A 16,152-nucleotide genomic window follows, 5' to 3' on the forward strand; every position below is an offset into this window, starting at 1 on the left:
AGCCAGGGCTACATAACAAACCGAAAAACAGCGGCCTGGGAGTGCGCCCCAGTTATTCTAGTGTTCCAGAGGCTGCTAGTTCTAGGCCAACATGAACTACACTCTCAAAACAACAAAAGCAACAAAAACAAAAACAAACAAACAAACAAACAAACAAACAAACAAAAATACCCACCAAACCCAAACAAAAGCAAGAAGCGACTGAGACACAGCTTCATAAGTTGTTTGGACAAGCAGTTTCTTCCCAATCAGGAGCGAGCCTTCCGTGACGTCATTTTTCCGCGACGAAGCGGTCGCGGGCTGCGTTTCCTCCTGTAAGCTGTGGCTCTGAGGCTATGGGCAGCCGGGAGGTGCTGGGCCAGGCTGCCCGGCTGGCCTCCTCGGGTCTCCTGCTGCAGGTACTCTGCTGCGCCCGCTCCAGCGCGTGATGTCGCGGCCAAGCCTCATGGGGAGGCTGCTCTGGGTCCCCCGCACTGCGCCGGCTTCCACGGGTTCACGGCGGCGGGGAGGGGCGCCAGGTCTAGGAGTTGGGAGGCTGCGATCCCTGTCTTGGCTGATGACTACAAACATGTCATTTTCTTTCTGAGTATTGTATTTTCGTGTGGTAATAGGAGACAATTTAAACAAGTGGTAGAGACGGAGACTACTTTAATCTGATATTTTAAGGGGTTCATTTTTTGAATGTTCCACTCTTGATCCTCAAAACACCGTTCTTCAACTCTCATTCTCATTGAGTTTAGAGAGACCATATGGCATAGCTAAGAACAGAGATCCGAGTTCAGGCATTGCTTGCTGTGTGACTTAGGACAAGTCACTTCCGCCCCTGAGCCTTTAGCTCCTTGTTGACAAAAATGAGTGTTAATAGTATCTAATTTAGAAGGCAATTTGCAAGGATTGTTTGGGATCATTTGAGTAAGCGCACTTAGCACAGTACCTGTATCCTAGTGTGCACTTAAACTGCATCTGCTGTGTGTCCTTGGGCAGACTACTTTTTGGCTTTTTATTTTTTTCTTTTGCAGATGACACTTGCCAGTTCATTTACATGGTCTAGCATCCACCTTCACCATCATCGCGCAGAGACACAAAGAGGTTAGAGAGAACCAAGCTGAATTAAATTCAGGTTAGATGGCTGCTTTTTAAGATAAGAATTACTTGGGTTAGGTGTAATGACGAAAGTCTTTCATCCCAACACTCAAGAGGTGGAGTCCTCTGTGAGTTCCAATCTGAGCTTCAGTCCAGATAGGGCTACATACTTAGACCCTGTCTCAAAAAAAAGTTAAAATCACTTGAGTTTTTTTTCTCTCAGCATCAGTTATTCTTGTCCTTCCTTCCTTCCTTCTTCATCTTTGTCTTTTCTTTTTTCTTCTTAAAGACAAGATCTCTCTATGCCTCCCTGGATGTCCTGTAACTCACCATGTAGACCAGGCTGGCTTTGAACTCAGATCTGTCCTGCCTCTGCTTATCACTATGCACCACCAGTCCTGGCTTTTGATTTTTTTTTTTTTTTTTTTTTTTTTTTTTTTTTTTTTTTTTTAGAAAAGAGATTGTCATGTAACTCAAGCTAGCCTTAAATTCTTGATACTCTTGCTGCAGTTTACAAAGTGCTGGGGTAACAAGCACATACCACCCCCCCCCAAACCCCCCCCCCCCCCGCAGCTTCTTAATTTTGAATGAGAACAGTAATGCAGTTTCACAGGGTGATTAGGAAGATTAGATGGAATAGGTTGTTATGTCCTGGCACACTATACAAGGTGCTTAGTAAATGTGAGCTACTTTTATTAGCATAAGAAGTTTGTAAATGGCAGAATAGAGATAAAATAAGCTACATATAAAGGATATAAAAAAGTTCCTTGCACACAGTACTTGCATAATCAATGTTGGCCATTCTTCATTCAACTTCGTCTGTCTAGTTCTTTGTTTTCTGTTTCACAGTATAGGTGAGTTCAATATGTTATACATAGTGTTTTTTTAAAAGATTTATTTATTTATTTTATGTATATGAGTATACTATCTCTGTCTTCAGACACTACAAGAGGGCATTGAATACCATTATTGCTGAGAATTGAACTCGGGACCTCTGGAACAGCAGTCAGTGCTCTTAACTGCTGAGCCATCTCTCCGGCCCCACAGTGTTGATATTTTCCACCTTTGATAACACCTTACTACCCAGACTGGTGATGTAAGACAGGAACAGGTTATAGCAGAAGACACACTGAAGTAGGGATCTGTGTGAAGCGAAGCTGGCCCATTCATCTGTTGTTTGGTATTAGGCAAGACTGCTTCATTCTGACTTCTCTTTCTGGTGAATTTGCCTGGTAGTCATTTGCTGTTGCAGTTTGAAGCTAGGCCTCCACAACTCCTAAGCCACTGCTTTATCACTGAACTATAGTCTCAGCCCTGGTTGACTTTTGTTGTTTTGTTCTTGAGATGGGGTCCTACCATGTAGCCCTGGTTGGATTAGAATTCTCAAATTCAAAGACGTTTGCCCACTTTTGTCTTGTGGATGCTGGGGTTAAAAGTTTGTACCACATGATTAGTCTGTTTGATTGTTTTTAAGGGTCAAATAATTAACTGATGTAAAAGCGTTTATAGATGTAAAGCTTTTTGTGAAAGCAAATGGAGGCTATGTTGTTAATAAGGGTCCACTGGATGGACCTAGAACACTGGGAAGCCTAGGAGCCTGGACTTTATCAGCCCAAACCTTTATTCAGACCAACTAGAAGATACTGACATAACCTGAGACCATAAGTGTCTTGGACAATAACTTCTTTTTTTTCTTTAAAGATTTTTTTATTTATTTTATGTATATGAGTACACTGTCACTGTTCTCAGACACTCCAGAAGAGGTCATTGGATCCCATTAAAGATGGTTGTGAGGCACCATCTGTGGTTACTGGGAATTGAACTCAAGACCTCTGGAAGTCTCTTAACCGCTGAGCCATCTCTCCATTCTTAAATGTACAGTTTGCTTTTTGTTTTGTTTTTTTTTCCCCTGAGAGAGGGTTTCTCTGTGTATCCCTGGCTGTCCTAGAACTTGCTCTGTATACCAAGCTGGCCTCAAACTCAATGATCTGCCTGTCTCTGCCTCGTGAGTGCTGGGGTTAAAGGCATGCGCCACGACCACTTGGCTAAATGTATAATTTGCAATCAGCATATATTATTGTACAAAATGATGGATTTTATTATTATGTGTGTGTGTTTGTATGTGTATGGATTTTAAAAAATAATCATAAAATATAGACTCCTTGAGTGTTTTAGTTCGGTCTTATATACTTCCTTAAGTTATAATGCTGATACTTAAGGTAGCTTTGCAGCTACATTTTATTATGTAATTTGTCTGAGCTAGCCACAATGTTTTATTGCCTTTAATTTTTACATTTAAAAAATGTTTTCACTTCTATAATCTTATTTTAGCCTTGTAATCAACCTTATAATGTCTTTAGCTTCATTTGACAGAGAAAATTGAAGCTTGTTAGAAGATGCTCCATGCATTTAGGAGCTAAGTAATGGGTGGAGATTCAGCTGAGTACTTTCTCTAATGAGACTATGAACTGGCTTCCAGCCACCAACACTGAGTGTGGAATTTGGCGTGTATATATGAACCTACATGATTCTAAGAGGCTACAGGGCTCTCATCAGATAGAAAAGATCACCTCAGACTCCATAAACATGGTGATAATCTTGGCACTGGAGACCTGGCCACTCTGTGACACTTTAGGAATAGTGTTAATGCCTTGGGGATTTTCAGACCATGGTAGTCCTCTAGTCTACACTGATTGAATCTTCTAGATGGCAGATGTGTATGTATGGGTAACCATGAGTGTGCTCAACACAAAGAGTTGACTTGTCATATGTGGCTAGAGAGAGTACATGAGTGAGACTTGCATCCTATTCAGCAGTTCTACTCGGGAGCCCTGTTGAGCTGAAGCTTCTAGTTCTCCTGTGTCTCATGGAAAGGTCTCTTTGTTTAGGTGGTTTTCTTTAATGGACAGGTTTGAAAGTCTCAAGGTGTGTCCTTGTTAGATGACAGTAGCTGGACTCTGTTTTCCCACTCCCATTTTACATTATCTTATTACTACAATTGTTATTTAAATGATGCATCAACTCTGGAAAGTGGCAAGTGTTCAGTAGACAGTGTTTCCTGTGTAAGTAAGACAATCAAATTCCAAGGAGATTAACATGTCCTTAGAATCCCTAAATATCACCAGAGAGAAAGACACCAGGTCTCAGATTCCTAGTGAGCCTGCTATACTCTACAGGTTCTCGTTTCGTTTTAGTGTGTACAGTTTCTAGTGGGATTTCGGGAGTGTCCATACTTTTGACTTTATCCTCCAAAAATGTGTTGGGCTGCATCCACAGCTATCTTGGGATTCAAATGGCCCATGGCCCATAGGTTGGGTATATCTGGAGAAAGTTTTAGCTAGGGGCCTGACAGTGTGAACCACTATCACTGTTCTCTCTCCATTCCCTCAACTCTGAGCCTGAAGATACAATCTGCCAAGGCTTCTCATCTCTGTAAATAAGGGAGATTCCCAGATACTTTCCTGGGTTGTTTGCCCACTGCTCAGGATGGTGAGAGACTCTAAGGAATTATAGTTCACAGAAAGCAAGTATGTCAAGGTGAGTGTCTTAGAGAAGATTCTTCATAGCCAAGCATCTGGGTCATCATCACATCACATCTGGAAGGACAGCTACACAGTCCTCATAGTCAAGTCAACACTCCAGACATAACTCAAATGTATTTTCTTACAGGTCCTGTTTCGATTGATCACCTTTGTCTTGAATGCATTTATTCTTCGCTTCCTGTCAAAGGAAATTGTGGGCATAGTGAATGTCAGGTAAGAGGAAAGGACCCTGGCACTCCACCCCTCCATCACCAGTCAAGAGCTTTTTTCAGATTGTTTCCATGTGCCCACTCAGATTTTAGAGTCACATGCCTTTCCCGGGAGCAGAGTGTTTCAGCAGTGGGCTGAGGAGTACAGGGCGGGGGATGAGCGGGCACTGCTGTGCTTATTGGACCCATGCCGTGTTTTCCATTAGCAACCTCCAAAAGCACATTTCCCCCCTAGTGTTCCAGTTTTTCTGCTCTTAGGGCCTTAGGAAAAGAGTGGGAGTAATTCATGGCAAACCTTGTCTCAGGTATAATCCTGTGTTCTCGTCCTGCTAACACACACAGGAAGCAGGCACTGTGCAGTGCATGAGGATGTGTCTCAAAATTGCAGGGCTGGGGACAGCCAGCCGCCTTCACTTCTGCCTCAGTGATTTTGTAGTTGACTTGTAACTGGGATCAGAGCTTGCATCCTTGTGATGAGTTCTATGGAAAATGAACTTGTTTTGTCTTGCAAAATTCAGCTTGTTTCTTCTCTGTTCTAGGACACCCACACTTATTTTGTCTTCACAAGTGACACACACACAAAATGTATGAAATGATGTCCTTCGAATAGCTTGGCTTCTCAGGTGTTTCTTTATAGCCTGAATAACAAAGACAGCATGTTCTAGACAGAATCTCACACCTGCTATTTACCAACCAAATGCTCTTGGTGTTTTTCAGAGCTTAATGGCAGTTCTCAAACTTGGGACTGGTAACACAGCCACCTGGAGCTTTGTACTAGGTAGGATTCACCATATCTGAGGCAGTGGTGAGACAGGGAGGAACCACTGAGACGTACTATTTAAAACGTAGGAAGACAGAGGGAGCAGATCTTTCCTCCCCATGCATTCTTCCCTAGCTTGCCAGGTGCCTGTCATGACATCCTTTGCCATCGTCCCCACAGTAAGGCGTGGCCTTGTCTCCTCATCTGCTATGCTGGATGGGCTACTGGGGAGTAGGTGCACTTGGACCACATCGTCAGGCTGCTGGCTGTAGAGGCAAGGAAATGTCATCTGCTTTTTCTCTGGGTGCAGGAAGACTGGCTCAGGTGCTGGCCACCTGCAAGTCTTCCTAATGGGGGTTGCAGGAACCTCTGTAATGGCTGTCTGACATGCTGTTTGTCCTGAAAGTCTTTTGGCTAGGACCACTGTGTGATAGAAGCTCTGCTTCTCTCAGAGACTCCAGTGTCACCAGGAGGTCCCCTTCTTATGTGGGGTGCTAAGCTTGTTTTTTTTTTTTTTCTCTTTATAATTAGGACCATGCCTTTGCCCTCAGCCATAAAGCTGCAGACTCTGGCCACTCCAGCATTTGCTATCTCATATTTGCCAAGTCAAGTGTGCCTAGCTTGGTTCCAACTCTGATTTTCATGTGGCTCAGACTGATGGGGCTCTCGTGAGAGACACTGCCCTCTACATCCCCACCAGTAGTTTTTGAGTTTGTTTGTTTTTTTCTGAAGTGCTGGAGATGCAAGGCAAGTGCTGTACCACTGAGCTATATTGTTAGTGTCTTTCGTACTTTTTAATTTTGAGATAGGATCACACTGAGATGCAGGTTGGCCTTGAACTCACCTACCAGGCCTTGAACTTGTGGTCTTCCTGCCTCAGCCTCCCAAGTAGTTAGAATCACAGGTCTGTGCCACCAGGCTCACCACAAGTGGCTTATAACCAATAACTTTTCTTATTCCTGTTGCTAGGAAAATCTCAAATATTCCTTCAATTAAAAAACTTAAAAGCCTGGAGGCCTTACCAGTTTCTACATTTGCTTTGTAGACTAACACTACTTTACTCAACTACCACCTTTCTGGCCAGGGAGGCCTTCCGAAGAGCTTGTCTGAGTGGGGGTGCCCAGCGGGACTGGAGTCAGACCCTCAACCTCCTGTGGCTAACGTGAGTTGTACTTCAGCCAATGACATGTGCCAAGAGTGTGGTAGTGAAGTGACAGTACTTGCCTACAGCTAGTTGTCTCCAGACTGGCTTTGTAGTGGGTTCGGGAGCTGATTTTAGTAGCAGAAAGCGGAGAGTGTCTGGGTTGGAGATGCTGCTTAGCTGTTTCTCTCCATAGCCAGGAGAGTTCTGGCTAGGGTTCCTGGGCTAGGTTTCTGGCCTGCTGCTGCACTGGTTTTATTCTCATCTTTGTGTCCTGTAGTTTCTCTGGGGCCTTTAACAACTACTTCATATTTTTAAAAAGTCTGTAAGGCTTTCTTTACACCTTTCTTCAATTCTTTAGAATGTTTTTGTAGACCAAGTATGTCAGCTGAAAATTAAAATGGTTTTCTCGATGGATCCCTGCAGTGAGGCTGGTGGTCTTTCCCAATGCCATCCTTTCGTGACTCTGTTGCCTCACAGAGATGCCTGTCAGAGGGCTGGCAAGTGTCCATTTTATTAGCAAAATGACCGTGCCCTGTGATATACACATGAAATGAGCACTGTGCTGGGGACTATTGGTTATTTGGGGTGCAAAACATTGTATAATGTCTGACAGTCATTCTAAGCATAGGCAACAGGTTTTTTTGCTTTTTTGTTTTTGTTTTGTTTTGTTTTTCCCTGCAAAGTTTTCTTATTGACTTGGTCTAAACCAGTGGATATAGTGTAGGCTTTGGAGTCAGATCATGGGTGGGTCTTGTTTCTGGTCTGGGCCACTTGTTTATAACCTTGGCCAAGTTATCAACCCCTCTCAGCCCCAGGTTCCTTCTAAGTTGGGGAGTGACTGAGGGTCATTGTGAAGTGTTAATGCATTCCCTACTAACAGATTCTTACTGTGGTTATTATTGTTTATGATTATTGTTTTCATTCAATATTACTGTTTTAATGTATTTTATACTTAAAACTTCGTATATTAAAAATCATCTTTTCTATTCTTCTAGTGTCCCCCTGGGTATATTTTGGTCCTTATGCTTGGGCTGGGTCTGGTTGCAGTTGCTTGAAGTGCCTGATCCAAATGTGGTCCCCTACTATGGAACTGGCGTGCTGCTCTTTGGTCTCTCAGCAGTCGTGGAACTTCTGGGAGAGCCTTTCTGGGTCTTGGCACAAGCACATATGTTTGTTAAGCTCAAGGTCAGTGACCTCCTGTGACTAGGAAATGTGAGCAATAATGGAAAGTGTGGGCTGTTGTTGTTACTGATTGTTTTGGGACAGGGGCTCACCATGTAGTCTAAGCTGGCCTGGAACCGACAGATCCACCTGCCTGTGCTTTCTGAACGCTGGGATTAACAGTGTGTCTGTCCATCACGCCTGGTTGCATTGTTTGTTTATATGTTATGACTATGGACATTTTGCATGTCAGTATGTCTGTGTATCATTTGGGTGCCTCGTGCCTCCAGAGACCAGAAAAGGGGGTTAGATCTCCTGGAACTGGAATATAGACAGTTGTGAGCCACCATGTATGTGCTGAGAACTGAAACCAGGTCCTCTGGAAGAGAAGCCAGGGAGTTTAACCTCTGAACCTCTTCAGCCTCCAGATGTGTATTTTAAAAAAGCTTTTCATAGGAAAGAATGATTTTTCTAGATTTGATTGTAGAGGATTAATTGGGAAAAGGTAACATGATGAATTTATTATCTTAAATTTGTCAGATGGGCTATGCTAAAGTTTGTTTTTGCCAATTGAGGTGTGGCAGGAAACATGTATAATCCTCGTACTCCAGAGGCTGAGGCAGGAGGATGGTGTATTCAAGGCTAGTTTAGGCTCTATAATAAGATTTTATTTCAAAAAGCAAGTAGATGCCAGGGACATGGTTCAGTCAGTGACTTGCTGTACAAGAATGAGGGCTTATGTCTCTATCCCTGTACCCGTATTATAGCCATGACTGTAATCCCAGCCCTGGGGAGGCACAGACAGGAGGATCCTGGGTCTTACTGACCAGCAGTCTAACCACAATAGGAAGTTCAAGGTTTAGTGAAAGACTTTTGTCTCAAAAAGTAAGGTAGAGAGCCATAGAGGAACACACTTGACCTTGATCTCCGGCCTCCATGTGCCTACACACATGCACCTGCTGCACACACATGCACATATATGAATGCATTGAATGCACACAACCTGTGGGGATGCAGTTATCTCTACCTCTCTATATTGTAAATGCAAAACAGGTTCTGTAATAAGGAAGATAAGAGTTAGAATAAAAATTTAGGATTCCTATAAAACATTTCATATTTTTCTTGTGACCTTGTTTAGTTATAAATGATATTGATGTTTTTTCTCCTTTAAAATATACTATTTAATGCATAATAGCATATATATATACATATATACACATACACACATATATATACACACACACACATATACACACACATACATATTCTTAAGGTACAACATACTGAAAATGAATGGACTACTCACCCACTCATTCCAAGAAATAAACATTACTGTTGATGCTTATGCCCAGCCATCCCCCATCCCCTCTGCCAGGGTAACTACTATGCTGAAGTTTGTGTTTGTTATGTCTTTTCATATTTACTTGTTGATAACATCACACCTTTCATCTGTGGCAGGTACTTGCTGAGAGCATGTCGGTCATCCTCAGGAGTGTCCTGACGGCTTTTCTTGTCCTGTGGTTGCCTCACTGGGGTCTGTACATCTTTTCTTTGGCTCAGGTGAGAATTGTGGCCTTACTCTTTACATCTCTGTCTTCTCTCCCTGTCCCCACTAGCATGTGTTTTATGATCACAGTACTCCTGCTGTGGGATAGTTGGAAACTCTAGAGTCTTGGCTGGCTAACACTCCTCCAACTGCTCTCTCTGTGCTGCTTCACACACTAGTGTCCTTAGGGACCTGGGGAGGGCTGTGTGCTTTCTGAGATCCAGCGTCAGAAACTCCCGTTAGACATTCTGTGGGCAGGTCCATATCAGAATGATCTTTGATTGTCTAAGAGTCTTACAGGAGAGCAGGGGGAAAGACGGGGGTGGAGTTGAAGTCAAATTGTATGTGTATTATTTTCCTTGATTTTCCATCAGTTGTTTGCAGAATAGGAGGAAATGCTGCCAAGTATATTTTAAACTTCGATTGAAATCTCACATAATTCAGAGAGAATGAGTTACTCCAAGCAAGCACATTTTCATTTGTAGCAATTTCGGCTCCATCTTATATTCTAGGTACAGTTCACAGTTCTATCTCTAATAAAGATATTGCTGGAGTAAAAGTACTGTTTTTAAAAATGAAACCTAAAGCTGGGCATGTTGGTACACACTTTAAGACTCAGAAGCAGACTGATTTCTATGAGTTCAGGTCTACATATGTAGTTCCAAGTCAGCCAAGGCTTCATAGAGAGACCCTCTCTCAAAATACAAACAAACAAATAAATAAACAAGTAAATAGTAAGTAGAAATGAAGCCTAAGCTTAGATATTTACCAGATATCAAAAAGACCTAGGACGTGGTTTGCAGTGACTTTGTTTGTTGAGACAGGCTCTTGCATATTGTCCAGGTTCACCTGGAAGTCAGTTTGTGTGGTTTCAGCTTGTAGGTGTTCCTGTGTTTTTGGTTTGGTTATTGGGTTGGTTGTGATTTTTAGTTTTGGGGACAGGGTTTCATACTGTGCCCAGCCTGGCTTTGAACTTGTAGCAGTGCTTCTACACGAGCCTGGACACAAGCTAGGATTAGAGACAAGAACTCCATGACTGGGTTTCTACTGTGCAGTTTTCATCAGTGTTTGAGAAAGCAGATGAAGACACTGCTTAGGAATGGTTTACCTGACATTCTTTCCTATGTCCTCTGAAATAATACTGATCTTTTTTTTTCTAGAACCCAAAATGACTAGATATAAAATTAAGAATGGCAATTGCCCACAAAACCAATCTGCAAAGAGATACATAGTCTAGAGAAATTATCTAAATTGGTTGTTTTTCCCTATCTTTTTGGATCTAGAACTATAACTTTGATCATTATCCCTGTTTTTATGCATTCTCTTGTGTAGAACAGAAGGCCCTCAGAAAGGCTTAATACGGTTGGCTCTTACTTTGGAAAGGCACTTGGCATGGAGTGTTTCTTTCCTTTCTCTCTTTTTGGTTTTTCTTTTCTTTTTAAGATTTATTTTTATTTATATGAGTGCACTGTAGTTGTCTTCAAACACACCAGAAGAGGGCATCAGATCCCATTACAGATGGTTGTGAGCCACCATGTGGTTGCTGGGAATTGAACTCAGGACCTCTGGAAGAACAGTCAGTGCTCTTAACCACTGAGCCATCTCTCCAGCCCACTTTTTTTTTTTTTTTTTCAAGACAGGATTTTCTTTGTAGCCCTGGCTGTCCTGACTTTATAGACCAGGCTAGTCTTGAGATCTGCCTGCCTCTGCACCACCACACCCTGCTGGCACTATGTGTTTCTAATGTTAACAGTTTCTACCCATGATAGGGTCATAGTTCAAGAGGGGAACTGAATGCATTTGCTTCCTTGCCAGGAGACTTTTTACAAGCTCTACAGGACAATCATGGCTAAATGCATAGAGTCAGTGACACTCAGCAACGAGTGAGCCCTGCCCAAGGCACTGAGAGTCCCCTTGTCAAACCTGCCTCCAAGGTCTTCCCTAAACTGCCCGTAAAACTCTCAGTAGAGTAAATAAGGAATGCTTATTTCTGACAATAAAAGAGACAAGCCACACTGCAAAACTGGGCAGAGAATTTGAACAGGCATTTCCCCAAAGAATATATAAAACAAATGGACAAAAAGCACATGAAAAAGATTTCAGGATCAATAATTATTAGGGAAATGCAAATCAAAACCATAGTGAAGGCCTGGTTTACCAGGCCTTTAAACCCAGCACTCGGGAGGCAGAAGCAAGCAGGTGGGATTGTAGGAGTTTAAGGCCAACCTGCTCACCTTGTAAGTTCTACACAGAGAAAATCTGACTAACAACAAACAAACAAACAAACAAATAAATAAAAATAAAACCACAGTGAGGTATTGTTTCATACTTACTAGGGTGGGTAATTTTTTTTGTTGAGTATAGAATAACACCCGTAGGTAAGGTTGTAAAAAATTGAAACTAGTACATTTCTGGTCTACACATAAAATAATGCAGCTTCTGTGAAACACAGTGTGACGATGGCTCTAAAAATTAAACAGCATATGCCAGCATTTCTCTCTCGCTCGCTCTTAAGTGTATATACCAAAGAGAATGTTCATAACACTATTCCCAGTGGCCAAAAGGTAGACAGTCTTAAATGCCTATTAACTAATGATTAGATAAACATTTGGTATATCTATAGAATGGAATATTATTCAGTCCTAAGAACTGCTGTGTATAGTGGCATACATGTCATCACAACATCTGGAGGCAGAGGCAGGAGGAGTAGTGCAAGGTTGGGGTCAGCCTGGTCTACAGAGTTCAGAACAGTCAGAGGTTCAACACAGTACAAATGAAACATACTAAAGGAAAGAACTACTCAGGCACAAAAAGCCACACATTGTATGATTCCATTAATATATGATGTCCACGATAGGCAGGGCCACAGACAGCGCGGTCATGGTTGCTAAGTGCTGGGGAAGTGAGCTGTAATTGCTTAAAGGGTGCATTTCCTTTTGGGGTAATGAGAATGTTAAGGAATTAGGTCGTGCTCTACGACATGTCGACAACAATATAAGTGTACTACAAGCCTCTGAATCCTCTGGTTATAATGGTAACAGTTATTATGTGACTTTCTCCTGATGGGAATAAAGGGAGGGTCCTGTGGCGTGCTACCCTGCCTTCAGATTGCCACTGTTTCCCAGAACTCAGCTCAGCAGGAAGGCAAAGAGAGGTGGGGAAGCACATGTATCAAGAGGACGGGGTAGCAGCTGCCGTGGCTCACACTTACACTGCTCAGTTAAGGCCTCGAGGCCTGAGTGAAGAAGGCTGGTGGATGGCAAGCGGCATCTTCACACATGGCTGAGAGTAGAGCACAAAGGACGCCAGGCCTACAAACATGGCTCTGCCTTTTTCCTGCCATGTTCCTGCCTTTTGACAGGAGTTCCCTTGTACAGACAAGTAGAAAGAGGGGCTTGGGGCAGGCAACCACAGCACTCAGGAAGCAGAGGCAGAGGCAGGCATATCTCTGTGACTTTGAGGCCAGTCTGGTCTACAGAGTGAGTTCCAGGAGAGCCAAAGCTATATAGAGATACCCTGTCTTGAAAAATCAAAAGAAAAAGAGAAGAGAGGAGAGGGGAGGAGAAGGAGAAGGAGAAGGAGAAGGAGAAAAGGAGGAGAAGGAGAAGAGAAGCAAAGCGAAGCGAAAAGAGAAGGCAAGGCTTTGGAGGCCCCAGTCTTGGAGCTAGGGTACACTGTTGTCCTCAGAAGGGGGCCTGTGGCAAGGGGTCCCTTTGGATACTCATTTCCAACCTTCAAACAAAAGCTAGCTGCCTGCTTCTGACCAAAGGGGAGTCTTTTGTCCCAGTTGGGTGGAGGGTGAGGTAGACCTTCTCACGACCCCGCCTTTTCCTCTTGGAGCTCAAAGTAACTGTAACCCTGCCAATGCCCTGGGTGGGGAGGAGAGCCAGTAGCTCAGTTCTGCTTTGTAATCATAAATGGCACAGGTTCCACAGTTTATGGAAAACCCAGTCCTGAATGCTGGCAAATCCCTGGCTGGCTGCACAGTCCGGACACCTGGAGTCAGTTTGCTGGGTGGGTATCTGACGTTGTGCCATCTGAGCTCGTGGCTGTCTGCCGTGGTGTTCTCCAGGCAAATACAGTGTTGGAGCCTGTGCAGAGGAGCCATGGTGGCGCTGGCTCTGAGCGAGTGATGGGCTGTGCTTTGGGAGGTGCAGTTAATTAGGACACCCCTATGTCTTGATTGACCTTGGAGATAACATTTATAGTCCTGTTGTAGTTATGCCTCTCTCAAAACAGTTCAGTTTCAACCCTTTGTTTTCTTGTTTCAGCTTCTTTACACGGCTGTTCTGGTGCTCTGCTATGTGACCTATTTAATAAAACTCCTGCGTTCCCCAGAATCAACCAAGCAACTGACTCTTCCTGTCTCCAGAGTAACACAACTGTTGCCCAGTATTTCAAGAAGCAGAGTGAGTTGTGCATTTTGTTCACAGATGATGGTTATCCTTGATATAGGGAAACTGCAGCTGGCTTATTGTTTAATAGGAAAGATAAATTTACAGATTGTACTTATTGAGTGCTTGCCACATACTAGGTCAGGATTTCCAAATGTTAGCACTGGTGACTTTTGTACAGGGCATGCTTGGATATAGGGACTGTTTTATGCACCGTGGGATGTTTAACATTCCTGGCTCATGATGCCAGTATGTCTTCCCCCACCAATGCAGCACTTAGCAACATCTCCAGACACTGCCACATCTCCTCAGAGACTAACCTGCTCCTAATAGAGAAAAACTGTGCTAGGCCCTATTTATCCTTTCTCTGTCTTATCCAGTGCTTACAATGCTGAAAGGCTAACATTTTCACTCTGCGTGCATTAGGGTTAAGGAGCTAAGGCTGAGCAGAGTGTACCTGTCCAGAGTGAGGGTGGAGCACAGTTAGAAAGAAGTCCGCAGGGATCAAGTGGCCACGTCCCACCCTGTTTCTTTGCCCTCGGATTTTCTTGGATTGACCTCTGGCAGAGACAGTCCAGAATTCTGAGATTGCAGGGATAACCCCCCAGTGGTTGTTGTCTCTTTTTGGACCTTTTTGAGACAAAGTCTTGCTATTTATCCCATACTGGCCTCAAGCTTGCAATCCTCCTGCCTCAGCCTCCTGAGTGCTGGTATGAAAGATAAGAAAGATAATGTCTGGCTTTGTTTTGTTTTGTTTTGTTTTGTTTTAATCTTGGAGTGGGGCAGCGTTTCACATGACTACTTTCCCATCAGACCAAAGGAGAAAGCTGGATGCTGGCCTGCGGGAGTAAAGCCTCACTACTCTACACCCCTTCCCTCTCGGGTGGTTTGCCTTACGTCTCAGCTCTGATGGGGTCAGTACCGCTGCCAGTCTGGAGCCAGAGCCTCAGGGGACAGGACGTCATGCAGCTGCTTCAGGCTGAGCACATCTCTTTTTCTCAGCACCTGCTGCTTGTTTTTTTGTTTGTTTGTTTCTTTGTAGTTGAAAGGTATCTGCTTGACTTCTCTTTTCTGACTACTTGAGAAGGTAGCCAGATATGTGGCAACAGAGTCTCTGAATTCATGGAGTCCTGTTACACAATCATAAAGAAGGCCCAGGTATTATATGTCAGAGCCCGCTGTGTTCTCATTTGTTAACAAGGAGTGCTTTGTTCTCATCAGCTTGCTCTTAGACCTTAATCGAGGACAATTTTGGCCACCATTGTGTCTCATCTGTGGCATAAATGGCTAGGACTCCAAATTAGAGGAATCTCTCCCACACCAGCGTCTCCCAGTGGCCCCTGTGACCTGACCAGCTTTTCATATTGACCAGCCTCTGTTCTCTAGCATGTCTTGGAAAGGAGTGTTTGTTGAGTTGTTAATAGTTTCTTTACATGCCGAATAAGGGTAATAAGGATCTGTTCGTTATAAGGTCTTGAAGGCCTAATGAGATGGAGCCTGTACAGGCTTAACACTGGACTGGCACAAGTCAGTGTCACCATCTGAAGCAAGGCTAACAACATTGACAATGGTGTGAGCACTTTACGGTTTAACCGGTAGCTCACACTGAAAGTATCTGCACCTGTATCATTGGGACAGATGCTCCAATCCTGAAATGGCTGACTCCATGCTTAGTGTGATTCAGGTTGCAGATATCCAGGAAGGGACATTTCTAGGGCTCAGAGAGTTTCCTGTTGATTTGGGAGGCAACAGGGATAGATCTGAAGCTTGCAGACTCTGGCTTTTTGTTTGTTTGGTTTTTTGTTTTTTGCTTGTTCTTTTGCCTGGCTAGTACTACCTCTTGAGCTCAGATAGTCTTGTCTCATCGTCCCAGGTGGTTGGGACTGTAGATGGCAACTACAGAGCCCTTATTTTTAAAGTGAAACCATTGGCTTCTGCAATTCATGGGACTCCTGTGAAGACTTCAGGAGCTCCAGGAAGCTGTTGTACTTTGGAAAGGACCATTTGAGAGGAGGGTGATAGAATAGGCCTGTAAGCCCAGCTACTCGAGAAGTTGAGGTAGAAGGATAAGAGTTTATGGAGTTCCTGGGCTGTATGGGGAATTTGGGACTGCCGGGGCAGCTTAGAGAGACCCTGCCCAAGTTTAAAAACAGGGAAAAAGTCTGAGGATATAACTAATATTTATAAGACTCTGCCATTGTCTCCATTTTATCGATGCGAGGCCTTAATTCAGAGGAATTAAGTAACTTAACCCCAAACCAGACAGCTTGTTTTGATCTACTTCCTTGTAATTGCTTTCTATGGACCATATTA

The 16,152-nt window shown here is 43.5% G+C and overlaps 1 protein-coding gene across 1 annotated transcript in view; it reads left to right on the forward strand.

Moving 5' to 3' along the window:
* The first annotated feature begins 285 nt into the window (after positions 1-285).
* Positions 286-16,152, forward strand: part of Rft1 (RFT1 glycolipid translocator homolog) — a 46,931-nt gene continuing 31,064 nt past the window's right edge. The window contains exons 1-6 of the mRNA XM_034498287.2: positions 286-398; positions 4,753-4,838; positions 6,640-6,756; positions 7,734-7,923; positions 9,358-9,459; positions 13,717-13,854. Coding sequence (XP_034354178.1) covers positions 336-398; positions 4,753-4,838; positions 6,640-6,756; positions 7,734-7,923; positions 9,358-9,459; positions 13,717-13,854 — 696 coding nt within the window. The 5' untranslated portion in view covers positions 286-335. The remainder of the gene's footprint in view (positions 399-4,752; positions 4,839-6,639; positions 6,757-7,733; positions 7,924-9,357; positions 9,460-13,716; positions 13,855-16,152) is intronic.

Source organism: Arvicanthis niloticus, chromosome 3 (assembly GCF_011762505.2).
Source record: "Arvicanthis niloticus isolate mArvNil1 chromosome 3, mArvNil1.pat.X, whole genome shotgun sequence".
NCBI classification, from domain to species: domain Eukaryota; kingdom Metazoa; phylum Chordata; class Mammalia; order Rodentia; family Muridae; genus Arvicanthis; species Arvicanthis niloticus.